This window comes from Trichogramma pretiosum, unplaced genomic scaffold (assembly GCF_000599845.2).
Source record: "Trichogramma pretiosum strain Unisexual culture from Peru unplaced genomic scaffold, Tpre_2.0 scaffold1, whole genome shotgun sequence".
In the NCBI taxonomy this organism is placed as follows: Eukaryota; Metazoa; Arthropoda; class Insecta; order Hymenoptera; family Trichogrammatidae; genus Trichogramma; species Trichogramma pretiosum.
The window spans coordinates 3,380,992-3,404,196 of record NW_019641703.1 but is presented as its reverse complement, the minus strand read 5'-3'; the positions used below and the strand labels follow the sequence as shown (position 1 = coordinate 3,404,196).

Sequence of the window (23,205 nt, the reverse complement as noted above, 5' to 3'; positions counted from 1 at the left end):
AATTACTTCACGTTAGAAATGAAAAATATTACTACTACAACTACAGATAAAATGAAAAACCTCATTCATTACGAATGGAGTGAGATTTTTTTAATACTCATGATTATGTCATAGATATTACGGCAAAATTCGGAGTATGCACTCACGATACGAAAAAGCAGGTACACACATTCGGAGTTTCAAAATGACGTATAAAACTCGAAGATAAAAAAAATTGTAAAATTTTGAAATTCTAAAAGAAAAAACGAGAGAAGGATTGATAAGTAGTTCAAGGCAAAAAAGTGTGCTCAATATTAATTGTAAAATTACGATCTGTATCATTTATGACGTAAAATTTCATAATAAACGAATGAAAAAAATTAAGAATTCCAGTATCCTTGTATACAAACATACACAATCTCTTCGAAAAAAATTACTCTTTAGCTTTTACAATGTATGTATATGCGTGCGTGCGCAGCGTATTGCAACGTAGTTAAGATTTTTCTGATGCAAGCCAATATACGTGTGAGGTAAACGTTGTTTATTTATATATATATTATACAAACTCGCGCATATGCGTTTATATGTCGCAGTTAAATAAAAATAACATTCACATTTACACTCGGAGTAGCAGTGACGGCGGCGGCGGCAGCAGCAGGTTAGAAGGAAAAAAGTGGCGGGAGTCGCGTGTGCGAGCTGTGCAAGCGATATTATACACACACACATATACGAAACGCCGCGAGAGAGGCGAACGAGAGCTCTGCGCGACTATAGCTATATAGTAATCGGCAATCTTGAACTCTCGATTCCTCAGTTCGGAGCCTGTGTTTTCTGTGGGACGCACGCACGAGCGGGCGCAGTTCCATTATCGGTTTTCTTCTTCTTTTTTCTCCTTCTTCTTCCTCTTCTTTTTTTTCGCTGCTTCTCTCATCGATTACTAATACCTCGATAGTCAGGAGCATGAAAAGTGCAAATTGTGACAGTTTGCATCGGAGATTGTGAAAGTTTTTCTTCTTCTCTCCTTTTTGTTTTGCCTGCCATGTGGATGATTACAGTGATATTTATCTGCAGAAATCGTTTGAAGCTCCGTTGTCCTGTTGTGCCGTGAATTAGACGATCTCCAGGAAAATACACTAGCGTGTCGGTGGCATTGTACTGTGCAGCGATTCAATGCAATTGAAGAAAATTGAACAGCTTGTAGCTGACAAGTAAGTTATAATAGAAAATGTAAATTACTCGGGTACGCGGTGTGGCGTGGTGGTGGTGGTGGTGCGCTTTTAATGAGATTTTGCATTTCAAATACATAAACCCTATGATCAATTCGCGAAATGATAAATACTAATTCGAATGCGCTTCGACACTCTTCCATTTGTCTTTTATCAATTATCCTATAATTATTTCCGAGACACAAAGCGCGCGAGCGTCAATTTAATTTGTCAGCGAGTCGAAAATCATTTTGCGGAAAAAAAATGTTGCAATACGTCGACGGACTTGCAAAGTAGTTTTGTTAATGATGCGTTCATTACTTCGATCCGGCACAGATAAAAGAGCTCGCAATTAAATCAATTAATTCGATTATTCAATCAGAGCTATACATACAAAGTCCCATTGCACGCACGCGCGCGATATCTATAACGAATCGACTTTTTTCATCTTTTTACTTCGCCACGCAAATCCCCCGCTTTTGTAGAGTCCGTGCGAGCTCGTATTAGCATGCACTCCTACATGAAGTTAATTATAATATCTCTGCCTTTCCAGACATCGCAGCTTGCGCGCCACACGCGCTACTTTATGTTAATGAGAGCGCAGTGCACAGACGACTGTGGTGGCTGTAATGTCACATTAATCTATTTTCAGGGTCTAATTTACGCGCGCAGTCACCATTAGTACTAATTCTAATCAATGAACCAGAAGTAACAATAAAAAAAATATCCACCGACTGGCATTTTTATGAGTACGATTTATGCGTACGAGGCTAAAATCTCTGTCTTGGAGGCAAGTGGGAGCCATAAAATTCTTTCCACACACGCGTCAATAGATCTGAAAAAAAAAAATAATAATAAATCGTTGCGCAAGAATTGAGGTCGACGACGCATCCGTGTTATATGGGAATTTCATAAGGTGTTCGCGCGCGCGTGCATTTGCGTTATTGTGTCCATAATAATAACGACGCGCGCGCCGCGATAAAAATCAGAACACACAGCTCTACTCTCGCGTGTCGCGATGTATATTTTCAATTTGCGTCACTATACTCTGGATATTCAACTTTTATAATTGTGAATTTTCACATATCTACGGATTATTATACGATCTTGGCGCACTGTAAACGAGCAAATAGACTCCACGCTCCGTTGATTTTTTATCCCGGCAATAATAGATAATGATCGTGTGCTGTGCCGTTCTGTGCTGCGTGCGAGTAGTTGCTTGACGTATGTACGCGATGTTTAACTTTTTTCCAGTAATTTTGTGGAACGCCCATTAATGATTGATTGATGCTCGCTAGATGCATAAAAATTTTTATTTAATGTTAGTTCAATGAGACGGTAACGAGAGCTGTGGTTCACCGTCAAAACTCTACGCGCGTGTGTTGTTCGTCGAGAGCTCCATGAAAAAAAAAGTTTCTATTATTGTGCACTGAACTCGAACCTCGTTTTCCATTAAGTTATTTCAGGTAAAACTCAATTTCAATTGTCAATTTAATCAATTATATTTCAATATGATGCATTTGTATTTCAACCAATGATTTATTTATAAAGTTTAAAAAAGAATCGATTACTTGAGAATAGATTTATAAGCACTGTCACGTTGGTGTAAAAAAGTTCGCTCGCATCTTATTTTAAATAAAAAATTGCCATTGTCAAATATAAAGTAGCGTTAAGCGTAAAAAATCGATTCCGCATCAATCTATAATACCAAGGACACGCTTCTCCGTCCGATTGTTTAGATCCAAGCAGCGCAATGTACGCAACACGCAATCGTATATGACTGCTTCTCTATAAAACGACTGAAACAAAAAAAAAATGCTTCTCAGGTGACATAATGAGTGCATTGTTCTCAGTGCTATAAGCGCCTCTAATTTCATTTGAATTGTCGGACGCTTAGGTGGCAGGGCCCTGAAAGTTAGCGAAATTTGAATTACCTGACTTTGATGTAAAATAGCTATTAGATAGTTTAAACACAACCCAGATATGTCAACACTCCCTCGGCAGTCAAATTAACTTCCGTGCAAAAGTACTTTCAAGTCAAAACTAAACCTCAATTCACTCGCTAAATAACATACACTAAAACCACTTGTTTGTCATGTCATCTGAAAAAAGTATTGACTCGCGGCCAACTTCACAGAGAATTCACCACGTGTATGCTCGACGTCTATATTAGCGAGATGTAAATGCAAGCTAGCTGATTTCATTGACATTATATAAATGTAAAATGATTAAAAGCCCACAAAGCAACTAAAGCGCGCGGCCCCTAAAGCATACATAGAAATATCCATTAAACACGAGAGTTACATGTGGACTCCACTTTGATAACCGAATCATATTCTCTGCGTATCTCTGCCTTTAAAATCATACCCTTCGAGGGCATTTGAGCAGTTGCCCTTTGATCATAAGCCCGCTCAGAAATGTATTATCTGCAGCTCACCAGTTTTTGGCTTAGCGTGACCACAGACTCTGTTTTGTCAGATTTTCTTGAAAATTCGATACTATGTTATTTATTGAGCCCTTTGACGATTTATGTCGGAAAAATTCTTCGCGAAAAAAACTTGGCATGACCGTTCATGATGGATTTCATGTAGTCTGCTTCTGCGTCTATATTGGTGAATGTTGACATTTTTTGTGGAAAATTTTTTCACTAGTAAGTAAACTTTCATGCTGTCCGTAAATCAAGTCTAAAACATGTACCGACTTTATCGAACCATGTACTTTGATAAAGTTAGTATTAGTTTGTAACGAAGTAAGTATGTAACGAAATCATTACCGGTTAACAAGACATGATTAATTTTTTAAACTTTGTGTAACCCGTGTAACTATTTTGTATTCGGTCGCAAAAATTGATAAGAGATTGTACGTATTGTGTAATGCCGTCACATTTACGTAACTGTACACATCAATGAAGGATAACAAAACGAAACTCTGGAAAACACTTAGAGATATTGCCTGAAATAAACTGAAAGCGCGCGTGAAAATGCTATTACACGGACAACCGGAGAGCTAACTCTAAAAAGAAATTAAACTGACGAGGATAAAGTTTTGACTCTTTTGTTGAGCGCGCTTCTATACACCAAATTGATTTTCAAATTTTTCCATTGAGCAGGAAGATTTCCATTAAGCTCTTGTTTTTTCTTTATTTTATTAGTATAGATTTTCGATGACCAGCAGCAGCCCACTGCGACCGTTACATTATAGTGCCAAGTCCGTAAAATCGACGTTTCATTGTCCCACGATATTTTACCTGTTTTACGCTGCCACTGCATTTCCAGTTTTAATTACGTTTGTCTTATTTCCTTTTCTTGAGATCCTTGTTTATTGTCACGAATATTTCACACGCCATTTTCATGCATTATGTTTATTCTGTGAGCCAATAGAAAAGTAATTTTGTAAATTGAATTAATCGACTATTGAATTATCCCCCATTTATACACAGAATTAGTAATTTTAAATCCAAGGCATGTTTATGTTTCAGATTAGCATCTCTATAAAAATAATCGAAGAATAAAAAAAAAAGAGATTAAAAACATGGATACGCGACCGAAGTTTATCGAGGTACAGGAGGGAGCTTTCGCCCCATCGGAGAGGTGGCGTATATTGAAAAATATCCTGATGATCAGCATAGCCTTTATGATTCACTTTACGGCCTTCATGGGCGCGAGCAATCTACAGAGCTCTGTCAACGCGGATCAGTCGCTGGGAACCTTCACTCTGTCATCCATCTACGGCAGTCTGATATTCAGCAACATTTTCCTGCCCGTTCTAATGATAAGGTACAGCATCAATCATTGAAAATACATTATGCACGTTGCGCGCGTGCGCACGCTCGTCGCTCCCATTATTCCGATATACGAAAAATCGTGCGCGTGAGATTACGATTATAAAAGACGCTGTGACGACGACGACGACGACGTCGGGGTTAAATCCTCTTTTAAAACGGCTTTGGCAAAAAAGCGGCGGCAAATCAAGAGGATATATATAAAAAAAAGAAGCAAGTATCAATAGATAATTGCTTCGGAGCCGATAAAGCCTTCTCTCTCTGCTCTTGCGTCTGCATAAATTTGCCGTTCGACTGATCGTGACGGATTTGCACAAACACGAGGAATTTGCCTTTCATAAATGGTATATCTCGTTCTTCTATATGTCAACTGCTATATAAAAGCTATATAAAAAATGTACAAAGAGAATATAGCGCTGATTGTCCGGAGAGCTCGGCAAAAGGCGCCTTAGCGTATTATCTTTTAGAATAAAACATTCAGTCCGGATAAAGGCAATAGATAGATACACACGGGCAAAGCGAGCGAAAGTTGTCTTTATAATGGAACGACACGGCATTTGCGTTCGGCTACTTAAAGTTTCCTTTATCGACGCACGGCTTTGATAAGCAAACAGCGCGCGGTAAATTTTATCAGTGATACTTTGCTTTTCAGATCGAGCTATATGTAACCTGCGTAAAATTAGATGCAATGGGAGCTAAATGCACGTGACGCAATGTTTTTTTCATCAACGGTAAATAATTAGCTTCGATGTAACATAACGGAAATTTATGGGGGACTCATTTCGAATACTTAAAGTTCAAAAATACATGGTCTTATACCTTTAATTTCTGAACTGGATACAAATTTGAAATTGAAATGTTTATTGCGACTGCCGCATGATGTCGCTTCGGGTCGGTATCGTTCCCGCAAGCGGAAAATAGAAGCTGTTTCTATATACTCTGCCACATATCTCACTTATCTTGTATTCTATGATTAGTTTATTTTGCGTACACAAGCATCGGCATCAAAATAAGATTAGCTTTGAGAAAATTAAAAAGTTGATGCTCACGCATAAGGTTTACTCTGTATCTCTCTCTCTCGTCGGCAAGGCGCATTATAAAAGCAAATGCGCTCGCGAGCGCGTATAAAAATTTAACTGGCGTTAGCAGAGCTGCTGGCTGGCTGGCTATACGGTGCGGGTGCGGGGTGCAATTATAAGCGCGCGCGAGAGAGAGGCAGCATAATGTAATAACGCGTAGAGAGAAAATATAATGAACACGCGCGTGCATATATGCAGAGGCTGCTGCTGTACGCGCGCTATATACACCATACACAGGCGAAAATGTATAGAGGAGTACGTAAGGGAGGACATAATAACATATACGCGTATACGTAGACGACGACGACGACCCCGTGCACTGCGCACACATTGTCATAATGTACACGCGAGGCACGAAGCGTTTCTCGTGCGGTCTTGAATGCAAAATAGTCAATTCTGACGTTCTCGAAACTCTCTCTCTCTCTCTCTCTTGTGCTTGTGCTGCTACCGCTCTGCATGTTGTGCATGTTGCAGCTGGCTGGGATGCAAGTGGACGATAGCCGTGACTTTCGTGGCCTACATGCCGTTCATCGGCGCCCAGTTCTATCCGCGCTTCTACACGATGATACCGTCGGGACTGGCGGTGGGACTGGGCGGCGGGCCGCTCTGGTGCGCCAAGTGCACCTATCTCACCGTGGTGGCCGAGGCCTACGCCAGCGTCTCCAAGCTCGGCGCGGATGTTCTTGTCACGCGCTTCTTCGGGCTATTCTTCATGTTCTACCAGATGGCACAGGTCTGGGGAAATCTCATTTCCTCGGCTGGTAAGCAAAAAACTCTCTCCCTCTCTCTCTATTTCTACTATCCGGCAAGCACCGCACCGTGTGATATATATACGTGTGTGCGTGATACGAGTAACTTCGTGTGCGTGCGCGTATATATAGCGAACGGCTGAGCTGAGCTCGCGCGCGTCACTTCCAATATATACCGCCATAACTAATAGCTATACATCATTTTTCTCGCCCACATTTTTCTCGTATATTATATTTGCTGATGCGCGAAAAATACTTGCCCGGGTGCATAGAATTTTTTTATTCATGAAACATGATTCGGTGCGTCGTCTTGAATCCACTCCGATTCAACCAATTTAAATTTTTATACACGAATTTAATCTTGTATTTATCATTGTTTAATATGTTATAACATTCAACTTTTGAGAATCCAAAATTATTAATTGAAAACTTCGAAAACCGATTATGAACAATTTGAACTTGGGCAAGCTTAACGAGCTTGTAACTATTGCAATAAGACATCTTGCAATTATTACTTTATAAAATAATGTTGAAACTTTTGATAATACAGAATTATTCATTGAAAACTTTAAATTCCAGAATAATTATTCTTCTATTAGCCTAAATCTTTCACTATGATTGTTTAGTATGTTGTTATACTAACCACTCATGGTTAACTTTAGAGAATCCAAAATTATGAATTAAAAACTTTGAGTTTCAAAATATGGTAAAGTTAAACTGTTGTAAGCCTTTTAAGCTGGTTGTTATGTTACAGTGTAAGATCATAGAATAGCCATAACTTTTATTAGAAATGCTCTTCCACGCAATATGAGTGAAAATGTCTCGTTGCTACCATGAATATCAAAGGTGGCAAGTAATAAGCTATATAACTTACCTTATGATCAAATAGTAGATAATAGACCTCCTGTATCAATATTTGCTGCGGCAACAATAGCTTCGGTCGAGGGCTTATAATTCTCAGGGTGCACAGGCCCCCGGCCCCAAAGCTTGCACGCTCGCTTTGAGGGATATGTGATTAATTTTATCGTATTCCCCGCAGGCTATCGTGTATTATTTCACGCTGTACCTTATAGTACATGCTGTGCGCTGCCATGCATGTGCGGAGAATTTGAGCAGTCAAGTACATTGATACGTGTTAACTTTTGCCCGGAAAAGCTCGCAAACTCGCTTGCACACACACACACAGCTGTCGTAACAACATTTTGAATACAGTTTTCCGCGCTCGGCTCTTTTGAAATTGCTTTTCCTTAAAGGAATTCCAAAGTACGAGTTTGGGAGAATTCTCCAACATACTTTTCATCATTTCTATTGAATAGTTTTGACAAAAGAGATCTAAGGTGACACGGGTGAGAGAGACGGAAGTATGAAAAAAGTTGAATGACGAAGTTATTTTAGACAAATATTTCATGAAATAAACGCGAGCTGCTGCAACTTTCTTCCCTCACTTTTTATTTCACCGTTGTTTTTGTATTGAAGATTACATTATCGAAAATCCTTTTCAAGGCGCAGTTATTTCTTTTATTTGTAATTAGCCAGTAAAATTTATGAGTAGGAAAATTTCTTTGTTTCACAATTTAAATATTCTCTCGCCGATGCATCATTTATTCATGAACACATCGTTTTTGCGAGTGAATAATTCGAATGCCTCTGTCTATCTCTCTCTCTCTCTCTCTCTCGTAAAGATTATCGATACCCTTTTAACAATGATAATGCTTTTGTTTCTGTCGAGTCATTATTTTGCCGACTGATTAATGATAATTGAATCGAGTGAATCTCGCTTTCAATTATTTTCGCTGAAATGTACATCGACGCGCCGACCGTTTGCAAAAAAGAATCTAAATTACATTGTATGTAGCTGTAATTAACTGCAACGCGCTGCGATCGGTGAATATATACTTATTTTAAATAAACAAGGATCATAGCAATCGATCGGAACCGAGTTATATAGCTTTGCGGGGCTATTCGCACACGCATATAACTCGAGCTGAAAAATGTGCGTCGTCGCGTTTGAGCGAGACAACTTTTTCGACGAGGAAAGTAAAATGCGATACTACACTCTCGTGCGCGAACTGAGACGATATCGCGGACGATCGACATCGATGACAGTATAAGAACTTGCGGGCTCTACGACGGTGCGCGGCGAGCAGCACAAAAAGTTTGGGATATAAAAAATCCACACTAGTGCCAGCGAGCTCTTGCTTTTATCTTGATTCGACTCTAGAGAGTTTCACCCGAGGTTGTTTGCTTTTATTCTTCTCGAGGTTCGCTAGCACACACACTGCGCGTGGCAATGGCCGTGCCATTATCTTAGGAGCACGCGGGTACGCGATATCCGGCGCACTCGTGTTTATGATAATTGATCAACATTGACGATCGCGGCTTAGGGTTTTTTTTTGTTGCCGCTACGTATCCTTGCTGCTAAAGTACTGTCGTATAAAGAAAAGAAGTATAGACACGTGCGCGCGGTGGGTAGTAGTAGTTGCATTAAAAGACTCGCGCGCGATATATAGACAGCTCGGTAGTACGTACGATGATATAACGAATACTTAAGTAAGAGCTGTGAGTGTAGCTAGCTTCGGATAAGCGTCTAGCGAATATTATCTCGGAACTGAATCAGCTTACACACCTCTTGGCCGAGAGTTATACTCCACCGCGGCTATACGGAGAAACGTAAGTGCACGAGCGATAGTTCGGGGCCAAAGTTAACTATACCAGGGGTATGTTCTCAATAAGTTCGGCAGCCGGTAGAGCGCCGCTTAGATCGATTAGGAGCTCAAAATTAGAACCGCGTTTAAGAGAACACGCAGCAGAGAGCAACTACTGCCGTGCACGATTTCCAGTCATAAAAGCTGCCAGACCGCTGCGAGGTCACTCTATGCAGTAGTAGCGGAGCACGGCTTCAAGTACAGAGACACGCTGCTGCCGCTGCTAATCGTCGCGACCGGCACGGCGGCAATCGAGCTCTCGATAAAAGTTAGTAAACAGCAGCTACGCGCCGGAGGAAAATCCGCAAGCTCTGCGTATACTGTACGAGAGAGAAAAAACTTGAGCTGTTCCGAAAGCTCGCGCGCACGATTGAGCGCGTAGAGAACGCGGCAGCAAAAACGTCCTGAGGGCTGTACGCTATGCCGCTGTGTGTGCGTGTGCGGTGTATACCCTACGTGACCGACGCGCGAGCTAGCGAGCGAGCAAAAAAAAGAAAAAAAAAAAGAAAGTTATATAGTTTGGAAATTCGCGTGAATTATACTGCGGTTGTGAGCGTGGAGCAGCAGCAGCTAGTTTTACTGCACTCGTGTGCAACCTGTCCAACTACGTGAGTACACCGCGTCGTACTTGCAACGGCATATAGCGCAGCACCGTAGGAGCCAGCTCGCGACACGTGTGTCAGGCGCCGCGCCGCTGGGCACACATGCGCCTCTGCACAGCCAGGCCAGCAAAGACCACACCGGACATATGTTAAATAATTGGAAAAAATTTCGATGTACAATTTTTTTTTTTATACATACCGTAACATGTGATTTTGACAGCATCGTACGTGTGTGAGCATGTGCTCGTACAAGAATGCGCAAAAGGTGTAGGAAGCATGTATCCATGCTTAGATGTAGGTTCTCTCTCTAGGTGCAGCAGTAGTAGGTGCAGTGTACTCGAGACACTCGAACAAGGCGCGCGCTTGACTGAGCTTTGCCACGATCACATATACACACACATACACTTACACGGACGAGCTTCTGGCGAGGGAAGCTCGCGACCCGATTAACAACTCGCATGTTGGCCTGGGTTCTATATGCCGTGTGCAAGTACTACCACTACTTGCTCGTGCACGTATGGCATACCCGAAGCAATTGGATCATACGTATACGTAACCGTAGCACTGACACATATATATATGCACGTAGCCGCAAGCTCAGAGCGATCTGTGCACACAGGCACACAGACGTGTGTACCGGTAATGGTACGGCTCTTGCGCTCGTTACATACTTGTGTAGCAGTATATATAGTTTCTAGTCCCGCGCCTAGACAGACGTACTGATGATGCATCATAAATCGAACAGCAATTACGATCGTCGGCTGTATAACAGGCGCAAAGAGAGGGAAGCAGAGCCGCCCAGACACTCTCAGGATGGTACACACTCTCTCTCTCTCTCTCTGCCGTATGTACCAGTAGCGTATTTGTGGTTTGCTGCGCTTTAGGGCTTCTATGTATATATGGCCAAATCCCAAAATAAAATTCCGTTTCGTTAACAACAAAAGGTGAGTTTCTTTTGAGCGGCCTGGACCCGCGCAAATTGTCTCTACGGGTACTAGGAGTAAGAAAAAATGCATGAACATGAAATTTGAAAATGGTTAATTTTTTTTGTTACTTTTGTGTTTTAGACACCGAAAAGTCATCTTTTCACGCAAATACGACTTATTACTCGATTTCCAAGTGGTTGAAAAAGTATCAAAACTCATCTAAAAATTTTAACTGACCACTGTATTCGATAGGAAATTTCCTTAGCTTTCCAATGGTACTATTATATTTTCCGAAATATCCTATTTTCACCGAGAAAATCGCCATCAAACATTGAGGGCTAAATATTCTAAAAATTGAGTACTGAAAAATGGAAATCGAGTAGTGACTCGTATTTGCGTAAAAAGATGACTTTTCGGTGTCTAAAACCCAAACGTAACCAAAATAATTAACTATTTTCAAATTTCATGTTCACTAGTTTTTTCTTACTTCTAGGGCCCGTAAGAACAATTTGTGGGGGTCCAGGCCGCTGGGCACCCAAAAAAAAATTTCACCTTTTTTTGTTAAAGAAACGGCATTTTGTTTTGGGATTTGACCATATGTACGTTATAAGCCACACCAGCGTGTTGCTGCATTTGTACCACGTACACCAACGCACAGAGCTCTGATGCTGCGTCTGTCCTAAATGTTGTACATTGGTCCTAGTTGTACAACTGTGTAGTATTTATGATGATATGTAAATATTCATTTTCAAGACACCGCCTCTGTACGTGTGTGTGTGTGTGTGTGTGTGTGTGTGTGTGTGTGTGTGTGTGTGTGTGTGTGTGTGTGTATGCGCACCGAGCGTACAAAAGGACGTGCGACGCGGCGAGTTATGCCCTGTTGCTATCCTTGTGGCTACTCTAACTTGCTGCTGCTGCACTGCGCTGCCGCAATCGTTTCGTCCATCGTGCGCGAATGTTTATATCACAGCGGAGAGAGGACTGCAGGAGTTGTATTCAGAGTTCTCAACCATAAAAAAAAGGAAAAAATTAAACTCTAGTTATTATTTTACGACATAATAACGCGTTCTCTCTCTTATACTACATACCGTTTTGTTCTCAACGACGGGTGCGCGTTTCTGCTTTTTTCTCTCCCTTTGTACGAAAAAGAGAAAAAAAATCCGAATTTTCAACTAAAACATCTTTGACCCCGATTTCTCTATGTGCACTGTGCAGATACTCGACGACGACGACGTTGGGAATTGTCAAAAAAGACTTTGTGCAGCGCGCGGCGGATTTTTTATTCATAACAACTAATCGCATTACCTCTTACTACGTCCAATGGAATAGGAATGACGCCCGATGAAGTTGTTCCTTCAAACGCGCGTCGTCAACGCGACGTGATGTCAACTTGATGCAATGGTGATTAAATTTTTATAGTTTTCTGGAAAAAGAGAATAATTATTATTTTTCCTTATTTTAGAAGAGATACGCTTTCAAGAAAATAATAAAGAAAACACAAAAAGTGAAAAAAAGTCACTCTTTTGAACCACAATAATTGCCAGTTGCTTTTTGACGCACTGCGAACCTTTTCTCGTGATGAGCAGTTGATGCTGCACGCCTTTTTTTCTCCTTGGCAGAGTTTACTTTTTAATGTTTCAAGAATGGCTCTGTGAAAAGAAATTGAAAATAAGACGCATATTAAAAATGAAAAAAGAAATATTACAAAATAAACGCCCTTGCTGGAATTTGCTAATAAAATTTTAAACTAATTAATATTTTTCGAGTACTCAAATAAAGCTTAGCTTTATGACGTAATCAGAACTCCACACCGCTGGGATTGCTCTAGAATCAAGTAGAATTCTGCAAAATTAGCTATTTCTCGTTACACACATGTTATTTCGCTCTTATGGTTTCTTAGTCTATTACATCCCACGGCTAGTAGGAGCATGAGCATATAACTTTTCAACTAATTTAATAAAGTATGCGCTTTAGTAAAACAAAGTTATGTGCAACAAAATTGTAGAAAGTCAAATAATGCATCAAATGCACACACTTGCCACGTATAACGCCAAGGTACAGAACTTGAAAATAACCCGTACTCGTTTTCTAGCTAGAATGCTAATTCTACTACTATGTACCGATGTTAAATAAAAACTTTTATCTTAAAAGCATATAAAAAATGGATTTGTAGAAATCTTGCCGGGGGAAAAGACACAGATTTGTAAAGTCGGATGGAGCTTATACTGCACCATGCTCGCTCGATTTGGTATAACGTTTTAACTTCTCTGTGGGATTAAAAAAAAAAAAAAAAAGTATACTATGCAGACCACTTTGAGAGAGAACCATTCTCTTTTTCTTTCTCTCGTTTGTGTATACGTGAAGGAAACTTTTAAAATATTTTTCCCTTATCGCAGTCGACACGTGGCTGACTTTTCTTGCTTTGTCATAATATTTGGATTCTCTTTGCGATGTTGTTGAAAAGTTCAATTCAAAAATGCATTAAATTTTTGCAATTTTTTAAAAGAAGCTATGATAATTAGATACTCCCCCGTTTTTCCACTCTCAAAAATTTACTTCGCTCTGATGAAAAATAATCAGGGGCAAGGACTAAGAAGAAAAAGAAGAAGGCTCACGCGATGCCAAGCATGATCAAGCGTGAAAAAACTGAGTGAAAGCTCTAGATGTCTGTAACTTTAGCCAGATGAGATTTTTGTGTGCATGATTGTGTGTACGTGTATCACTGCTCACAAGCGCATAGAGAGGGTATGTATGCGCCGTGTTGTTCGCGAAATGACTAGCGCAGCAGTATCGTGTCTCTCTGTAGTAAAGTCGCGGGAGGAGAGAGAAAGAGAGAGGAGTGAAAGAGTACAACATCCACCCACACTCAGCCGCACAACACTGCGCGCACACACACAGTCATACAAGAGTAAGTAAGTAAGCTCGAAGCTCGGCAAGTTTGTAGCCTCTTTCATTCGGTTGAGTGACACGATGAGACTCTTCTACCCGACCATTACACGTTGAGGCTGTGCACAGCTTTCCGAGAGTTGCAGAGCAAATTTTCTCTCTTTCTCTCGCGCGCACTCTCTGTATCTATCAAGAAGCTTTACGTTATAACTTTTTGCCGAAATTTTAACTATTGAAAACCTCTGTATACGTTCTTTCATTATCTGTACAATAAGCTGCAAACATTAGAAGCAATAAGTCGCTGTGTGATTTAAAAACTTTTATACACTTAAATTGAAGATTATTTTTGGCTAAAAAGTTTTTAATGAAATCGAGAAGATGTTCGTCATTCCATTATACCGTCTTGTTTATTCATTGACGTCGAGTTTCTTTTAACAACAGTTTCGTGGTCGCGACATTGAATTTTTCGCACTTTCAGCATTAATAATTTGTTTACTCTTTCTACTTCTGTGTTTCACGTTTTCATGAAAAAGTAATAACGAATGGCTAGAAGCGTTTGTCCACTGCACGTCTGTTACATGTGCCAGTTTCTTCAAAAAAAGGCTCTTGACATGTTTGTAAAAAAAAAGATAAAACGAAAAAAAAATTGTTAATTGTGTACGACGCTGCAGTCCTCGAGCAATAATAAATTCACAATAAAATCTTTGACACTAGGACTGTCACATATTTTATTTACGTCTGCCTCGGCTAGCCGTCAGCTCGTAAAGTGCACAATTTTACACTGTCAAAAGTGAAAATAAAAAAAAAAGAAGAGAAACTCAAGTTTGATTCATGATTCGCAGTGTTGTCTTACGGCTTAGAGCCGCCAGAGGAAAATCCGACTACAGCCAGTGCAAATTCGAGTATCATCAGCCAGTTGTGTGGAGCAAATTTTTGCGGAATTACTGAAGCCGTGGAGAATCCTAACTTGCGACCTCCGCCAGTCGAAAGAATACACCTGATTTCCGGTATTTACTTAGCCTGCATGGTAGTGGCTTGTCTCATAGTTGCCTTTGGCGTTGATTCTTTATCTCGGTAAGTAGAGTAACATGTACTTTGATAAATGTGATGAAACAACTGTGATAAATTATCGATGAAAATTTTGAGTTTGGTGAATAAAAATTAGATACAACACTCAAACCTGAAAGGATTCACCCTAATGTCACTGTTCAAAAAACCTAAAATACTCAATTAAAATATTCTATGTTGAATTTTATTGAAGGTGCTTAACATGAAAACTAATGCATAATTACTGATTTATTTTTTATATAAATTGCTTCAAAAAATTGGGTGAATTCAATTGTTTTAATTATATTTTTAATTCTAAAAATGAACCAAAAAGATTTTACACTCAATTTGAAAAGTTTTTATTGTAAATGAGTGTTTTAATACGGATTTATTTTTCGAAGTGACCATTCAGGGGAAATTCGTGCATGAAATTTTTGATTTTTTTATACAAAAATAGGGTTATTTAATGTTTCGTTTACCAATTTTATAGAATTTCGTACACAAAAATTAAAAATTTCGTATACGAATTACTCTTGAATAGCCAGACCTTTTATTTTTCTCATTGACTGCTCAGAACATTTGTGTCAATTCAATCTTCACTAAAGCTAGCCTCCAACACTAGATGGCGCAAATCATAATCTATAAATCTGCAAGTGTCAAAGTGAAAATAATTGTATAAGTCAAAGCAGTTTTCACATTTTTAGTAACATATTCTTTGCAATATTGTTTTCGATGAAATCGACCATATATTTCCAAGTGTGCAAGTTCCATCCATACTTCATGTATTATCCAATAGAGTTTGGAAGTACACAAGCTTTACACTCGACGGGCTTTTTTTTCCTCAGATACGACAGAGGACGCAAAGGATCAGCGGGCGGCAACAGCGGACTTAAGCTTTTGTCGGTCACGCTAAAGCTGCTGGGAGAAAAAAGCCAACTGCTTATACTGCCGATAACTATTTTTATTGGAGCTGAGCAGGCATTTTTGTTTGCCGATTATAATGCCGTAAGTGTCCGCTGTATAGCAGCCAAGAATGCTATACCCCTTTTCCACGCTGTAATCTGCGCGCACGCTAATGGACTCGTTTTCGTATACCAGCAGCAAAAGAATTTTCACAGCTTTAAGCTGACCTCCTCTCTCTCTCACGCGCAATCTTAATTATTATATTGAGTATAAATATATGACAACGAAATTCCAATCTTTTTAATTAAAATTGTGCTCCACTGAATTTTTATTTTTATTTTATTTATCGAAAATGTTTTTACTTATGGATCAATAATTTAATTAAAATTTTGTGTAAATAGTGTGTCGAATTTCATCGACGCTTAACATTAATCTCAAGAATAATTGCACCGTGCAATTCACGATCCAATGGAATTAGAGTATTTAACATTTTAATGCTTACTTTTTTTATATTGTACTCGGTGCTGTTAAAAAAAAAAAAAAGAAAAAACGGGTTGATTGAATACTTCGATAGCACGCGCTCTCTTGAATCATTAAGAATCGCCCAAAGTTCTTTTACAAAACAAAGAATTTTATCGCGGAAAATGAGAGTCCATTCCAATATTAGCTGCCACGTGCACTTCGGCGTGTGTGCGTAGGTGCGGGTGTGTGGTTGTGTGTATTTGCGCGCTGTATTGCTGGCAATGAAAAAGAAGAGAAATAAACCGCAGGGGTAGCTAGTATCGATTGGCTTTATATGCTCGAGTTCGACTCATCCCTGCAGCACACAGTTGCCCTCACAATTCCAGCGCGGCAGAAATACATAGTTGCATCTTCAATTTCCAGCCGAATGCACGAAAAGAAATCTCATCAAAATCCGTGCAAGAATTCATATGCAGATTTTGATCTTAATATCAATATCATTTTGAAATTAAACATTTGCTGAATCGCGAATTTCAATTGCCAACGAAACCTGTCGTTACGCGCGCGTATTACGTACTATCTGGCATCGATACGTGCAATACGAGGCATACTTTACAAACTCGTTAGTCTGTATCGATGATTTTAAATTTTTGGCTTACAAAGCCGTGTAATATGATCCATATAATTTGTAGAATATTTTTGTTTTACAGGCATTCGTGTCGTGCGCCTGGGGCATCAGCAACATCGGCTACGTTATGATATGCTTCGGCGTGGTGAATGCCATCGCCGCGCCGGCCACCGGCTCCGCCGTTAAGCTCACCGGTCGAATGCCCGTCATGCTCTTTGCCTTTTTCCTTCACATGGGAATCCTCATAGCGATGCTGCTGTGGCAGCCCCAGACCCAGCAGGGCGCTTACTTTTTCCTCGTGTCGAGCCTTTGGGGCATCTGCGATGCGATCTGGCTCGTCCAGATTAACGGTAAGCTGAACCAATATAATATCACTTTAAACCGTTTATTTATAAAACTAGACCAACTCAAAGCGCTTAAAATTATTCGAAATATTCAATTACATATATTTCGGAGCGTGTAAGGAAAAATTTTACTTTTATATCTCAAGATTCTAAGTTTTTCAATTGTGAATTTAAAAGGGACATCTGGCGGTAAGACTTTGAAGTACACATATTAGCATAATAACGTTCCGGCATTGAAGGGAAAAGACCATAATCACTTATTTCATTATTTATATAAGCGTAAATATGAAATGAACAATTTAAAAATTTTATATTTATTCTGCAATCAACTTCAAAACTAACGAACACGTAGAAACACAATCCTGGAAAACTACCTACGCAAAATTACTCATGAATGTTTTAAGTGATGATACGTGGAAATGTAAAGTCAATATAACTGTTAGGCAAATTTTCATTGGGGTTTCGAATTAGCGAGTTTCTAATAATTAATAAAGTTAATTATTGGAAAAAGACTGGAGGCAAAACGATATTAAAAATATTTCTATAAATTGAGTGGAATTTTAACTTTTTGCTGTTTTTGAAAATAGTAAGAAGTATCAACAATTTTTAATATCACTCATATTGCGAACGTGTGCAAACATGATCAGTTCTTCATAACGTTTGATTTATCTGGGAATTAATCCTCTTTTATGGCAGACTTTTGACTTTACTTCAAAATTCAGCGAAGAAATATTTTAGTTTAATTGCAATGAATATTGCATGAATAGCAAGGCAAAAGTTATGTCTTCACGGGTCGTTGTAAGATCTTAAATTTGTACAGTCACTTCAAAAGTAGTAGACTTACGGACAGATTTCTAGTTCGCAATTTATTCAAAGCTGTTCAATTATTCAAGTTTAAAGAACTTAATCAAATGGATTTGTATGACACATAGATCTAGATATTCTATTTTGTTTCATTCGTGCATAACAAATGTCATACGAGAAAAAATTAATTTGTAACAACCAGAAGTTGATAACGAGCATAGTATTTATGCGCAGAGAATAGATCGCGATCATAAATCATATTTTTTCAGACATTGAAAATGCTCGATGGACTGTCCTCTGTACGTAATTATCATTATTGTGGCCTTCCACATACGTGCTCTATACGAGAATATATATTTCATTGAAATAAACGTCATTATTAAAAGTTATATATTTATCACGGGCATACTTGGACGTCCTAATAACTGAAGCTGGCGTTTACACGGGAGTAAAGCGCCTGATGCAGACGGTTGCAAGTATTTGTCGGTTTGCGAACGCACGCGTCCCGCCATTTGCCAGTATATAAATTCCTACTGTATTTCGAGCTCGTAGGAATGCAAAAGTTTAACTAGATTGATGAACTACGGGGGAGTTTGCAGACTCTCAGCCGTGAGAAACATGTATCATCTTACACGTTCTTCTGGAAAGCGCTAAATTCAATTTTTACTCGATGTAAATTTCACGAAACCAATGGCGCTTGTAGAGTACCGTGCAAATCTGTTAAAAAGATTGCATTTATCAATTGGAACTTTAATCTTATGCATCTTTACATGCAGAAAACACTTATTATTTTATTGTAATGATAAGTGGAATTTTTTCGGGGTCAGACATAAGATAACGTTTATCTAAAGCATACATTATTCAATTTTCTACTTATAATGCACCAGGTAAAAATAAATAGAAAAATTAACACAGTGTTTGACCAACTTCAGTCATCCACAGATTTTTAATAACTATAATTTTTTTTACATATGCATCATTGATCATATTGCAAATGATTTTTTGCTAAATTCTTTAGAAAACGTTCATTTACTGCCTCGTGATCATTCACTCGTTACGTTATCCTACTTTTTTGTTTAAATAGTAAAATGAAAGAATACCTTTTATTCTGTGATGACGTGAGACGGCATTAACTTTTCAAAACTCCAGTTTGAAAAATTGGAATTTTTCAAATTTATATATCCAAAAAAACAAAAGAGTCTGTACACTCGGTGGTCGTAGAGAGTAGGTGAAAAGTACGTTCTCACAATCAAAAGTGACATTTTAATGGTTTCTTCTTTTATTTTTTCATTTTCCTCTTTTTTCCTTTTTTTTCTTTTCATTCACAATTGAACGAGTTACTCGAAATAATGAACGTTCAATTCACTGGATAGAAAATCAAGGTGCACGAACGATGTCATAGGCAGATCCGAGTAGAGAGAGAAACAAGATAAATGAGTGTAAAAACTACGAGTAACGAAAAGTAAGTGTACACTGCGGGTCTAATACGTTCCCTCATTGATGATTCATTTACGCACGTAGAATTTTTATTTGTCCCTGGGGGCATTTTTATTTAAAATATCTGCGAAATAAATTGGAGTGACTTCTTGGGGATTTCTTTTTTTTCTATTTGTAAAAAGTACCTTTCTATAAAACTGTAAATAATAAATAATAGTCGGATTACTTTTTCATGAATCATTTTTTACAAAAACAATAATTTTTAACTTTTCCGCGAGGATTTTTTCCCCGATTGCAGAGATTTTTATCCCCATGGCTAAATTTTTTATTCCTCGGGGTCATACTTTATTTTGTAGCTTTTTTATTCTTAGGTGTCACAGCTTCTGATATCATAAGACTTGCCAAGATTACCTTCTTTTCTCTTTTACCTTCTTCCCCTTTCATAGTTGTTATTTGTGACCTCTTTTACTCAGAAAAATCCATCGAGTGTTTATTTAAGCATATAGCACCCTTCGTATAAATTCTGTTTACACGGACTTTATAAAGACAAGAAAGAAAGTCAGAAGAGTAGTATAAGAATGATATTCATAATTCAAGTTTTATTTTGAGTCTACAGGACCAAACGAGAAAAGAGCGCGAAGGGAAAGAGAAAAAGATTTGAGGAAGATTTGTATAAAGTGGAGTATGATGTAGGCATGTGGTTGGAACATCGACGTATAAGCAGTATGGTGGCAAAGTGCCGGTTGAAAACCAAGTACCCCCCCACAGTTCTGCGTGTGAAAAGAAATGTCGAATTGGGACGACTTTTATAGCCAAAGTTTCTTTAGTTCTTTCTATGATACTTATACTTTCGAAACATTTACACTGTTTTATATATGTTGAGACTAAAGTATCTGTTGAAGTAATGGGTATTTTGCTTAGTATATTTTATTACTGAATTTGAAATTCGTTTATGCTTTTGAAGTGCCATATTAAAAAAAAGTTTCATTAAATATTGTTATTACTCTAATAGTAATGTTGAACATTTTGTGGCTAGCTTTTGACAAACTAAAAAGTTTCTTAGACGTAAAAGAGCCATTAGTACTGGAAATATACAAACTAATAGTGTAGCGTTTTTTTAAAAAGTTTATGGACATATAACGTTCACTTTTTGAGCTTAATACTATAGATAAAAATGTACGAACATTTAAATCCCCATTTAATAGAGAACTATTTTCAGATGAGCCCTAGACTTTCAATACCGTTAGTTCAAGTTTGATTCAAAATTAGAAAATCGTGCTTTTCTTATACAAATATCTTTACTTCGCACTTGCAGATTTGCTGATAAATGTTGTCCCCATCTAGTGATGGATGCCAAAAGTGATAATAACTTAAAGTTGTTGAGAACTGATTTGAATTTTTGAAATTGTCATTTTCAAGAAATTTGAAATGCGCTTAATATTTGTAACATAACTGTAACAGAAAAATTTGAAAGAACAAGTCAATCAATGGCTACACATTTAAATTAATATTTATTATTTACAATTTATTAACCGACCTTGGGTTGAGATCCCGTCTGGCCGTAAGAATACTCCATGCATGAGTGATGTCCCGAAGTTTATTGAAAAATCATATTCACACAAGTTGTACCCAATATTTTATGAAGCCTAACAGTATCGGCTAAGGGTTGAATGGCTGTAATTATTATAAAAAATTATTCTTCTTCTATTAGGCAATTATTAATATTGACCATTTCTACTTATTATTACTGTAGCTCATAGAAATACTAACTTTGAAAATGAATTATTACTTTGAATCAATAAAAAATTATGAAGTAGATTGGTTTTAAGAATAGTATCTTTTATTAACGATTCCATAAGATTTGTGAGGTCATTATAAAATTGATTATTTTATCAAAAATTTTAATTAAATTTTAAATACTCACGTTTCGATTTTAATGACACTTGTGTGAATGCTATATTATCGACATTCTACAATTTCGTATAAATGATAATGTATCGACGGAGCATTTTCCAAAGGGTTGTAAATCTGTGATGGTAATATCTATGTAAATGTATAGCGGGTGAGCGCTGAATGTATAGCATTAATAACAAAGTATTGGTAAATTTTTATCAAAATTGATCAGGTATTGATGAATAATTATTGTAGGTCAAGTGGTCTTCAAATAAATAAATAAATATTTCTTCTTATATTTTGAACTATCAGTAGGAAATGCATTGATAAATACCATGGGTTGTAGAGTTTTTTATGTAGCATGGAGGGTAACTTACCGACGTTCAATAACTCAATTGAAAGTAAATGTGTTCTTTGAACGGTAACTTATATATTTCCAATTTCTGAAGTCTTGAATCTTAATTAACCGCGGTATCAATTTTACATTTAATTTTGTTGCGATTCAAATGAATAATTCATAAATCTATTGATTTTTCAGCTCTCAGTGGACTCCTGTTTCCTGGCAAAGAAGAATCGGGATATTCAAACTTCAAACTGTGGGAAGCAACTGGATCTGTAATCACTTACGCTTATAGCCCTTACTTGTGTACAGATGTTAAATTATATATTTTGATGGGCGTATTGTGCGTTGGAATGATTTGCTATTTGATAATTGAAATGACTGGACGCGTCAAAAGAGTCGTAACTCAAGACAAACCCGATTTCGAAATGATAGCGCCTGTAGAGCCCGTGGACAAATTTTAATGTTTTTATACAAAGTATAACAGTATTAATCTTTACCGAGGATAAAAAGATCATAAAAATAATCGAACGAAGTTCGTGAAGAAGGTATTCGTAATGAAAAACAGCTTGTGTATGTTTATATTGATTTGTACCACAATATATGTTTTTTATTTTACTTTTGTGGACACCTACTAGATTTTACACAGGTATTCGCTTACGCTCTAAAATTTCTTCGTACAATTGTTTATTTTTTTTTTTTTCAAGATGTTTGATGTTGTTGTTGTTTGTCACTTTAAATACGTAATTGTAATATTACATCGTGCTTAAGCGCTAACATTCAATCTAAAGCTACTGCCTTGCTTAGACTCTAGTTGTATACTCATGTGCTTAAATTTTTTCCGACTGTATGTACCTTTATTGAAATGTTTCGATCAATCGACTATTTTTTTCTTTATTAAATAATCCATTTTTTTGTTATATTTCCTCATTTTCTTCTAAACACGTTTTTTTATTCTTGTCAATTAGCTGTCGTTCGCTTGGGTTTCCCTTTTTTTATTCTTTTTTTTTCGGTGAAAAGATGAGATAAAAATGCTAATGACGCATATGAAAGAACCTGAACTCACGAGTGTTATCCGACAATTGTATATTGTGTTATGGTAGGTGTGCGTGTGTGACTCTTTTATTGATCTCAAAGAGCATAAGTCATTCGTATGAACAATATTATGACGATGAACGATGAGTTTGAAACGTTTGCATGATTTCGTGATTCGCCCAAAGCTGATTACATATATAATATATATAATTATAAATAGGTTTGAGTATAGATAATAAACATCTTGCCTCCCATATTGGTTGTTTGTATCACGAAATCGCAAACTCTCAGTATTTCTATTACTTCATTTCCTTTTTTATTTTCTTCATGAATAAAAGTTGAAATGATTTATTGTGTGTTGAATTTATTACGTGTATAAATTATACATTACTTTTTAATA

At 37.7% G+C, this 23,205-nt stretch overlaps 1 protein-coding gene across 3 annotated transcripts; it reads left to right on the top strand.

Moving 5' to 3' along the window:
- Positions 1 to 808: 808 nt before the first annotated feature.
- Positions 809 to 23,205, top strand: LOC106656895 (UNC93-like protein). Of its 3 annotated transcripts, none has more exons than XM_014378059.2 (7): positions 809 to 1,187; positions 4,663 to 4,960; positions 6,519 to 6,805; positions 14,755 to 14,986; positions 15,805 to 15,964; positions 17,035 to 17,302; positions 21,969 to 23,205. In XM_014378059.2, exons 2-7 carry the CDS (start codon positions 4,716 to 4,718, stop codon positions 22,232 to 22,234), a joined length of 1,458 nt encoding a protein of 485 aa, XP_014233545.1. In that variant the 5' UTR covers positions 809 to 1,187; positions 4,663 to 4,715; the 3' UTR covers positions 22,235 to 23,205. The 3 variants fall into 3 exon arrangements, with proteins under 3 accessions (XP_014233545.1, XP_014233554.1, XP_023318447.1); XM_014378068.2 differs by having other exon boundaries at positions 4,646 to 4,960; XM_023462679.1 differs by lacking the exon at positions 809 to 1,187 and adding an exon at positions 2,060 to 2,650.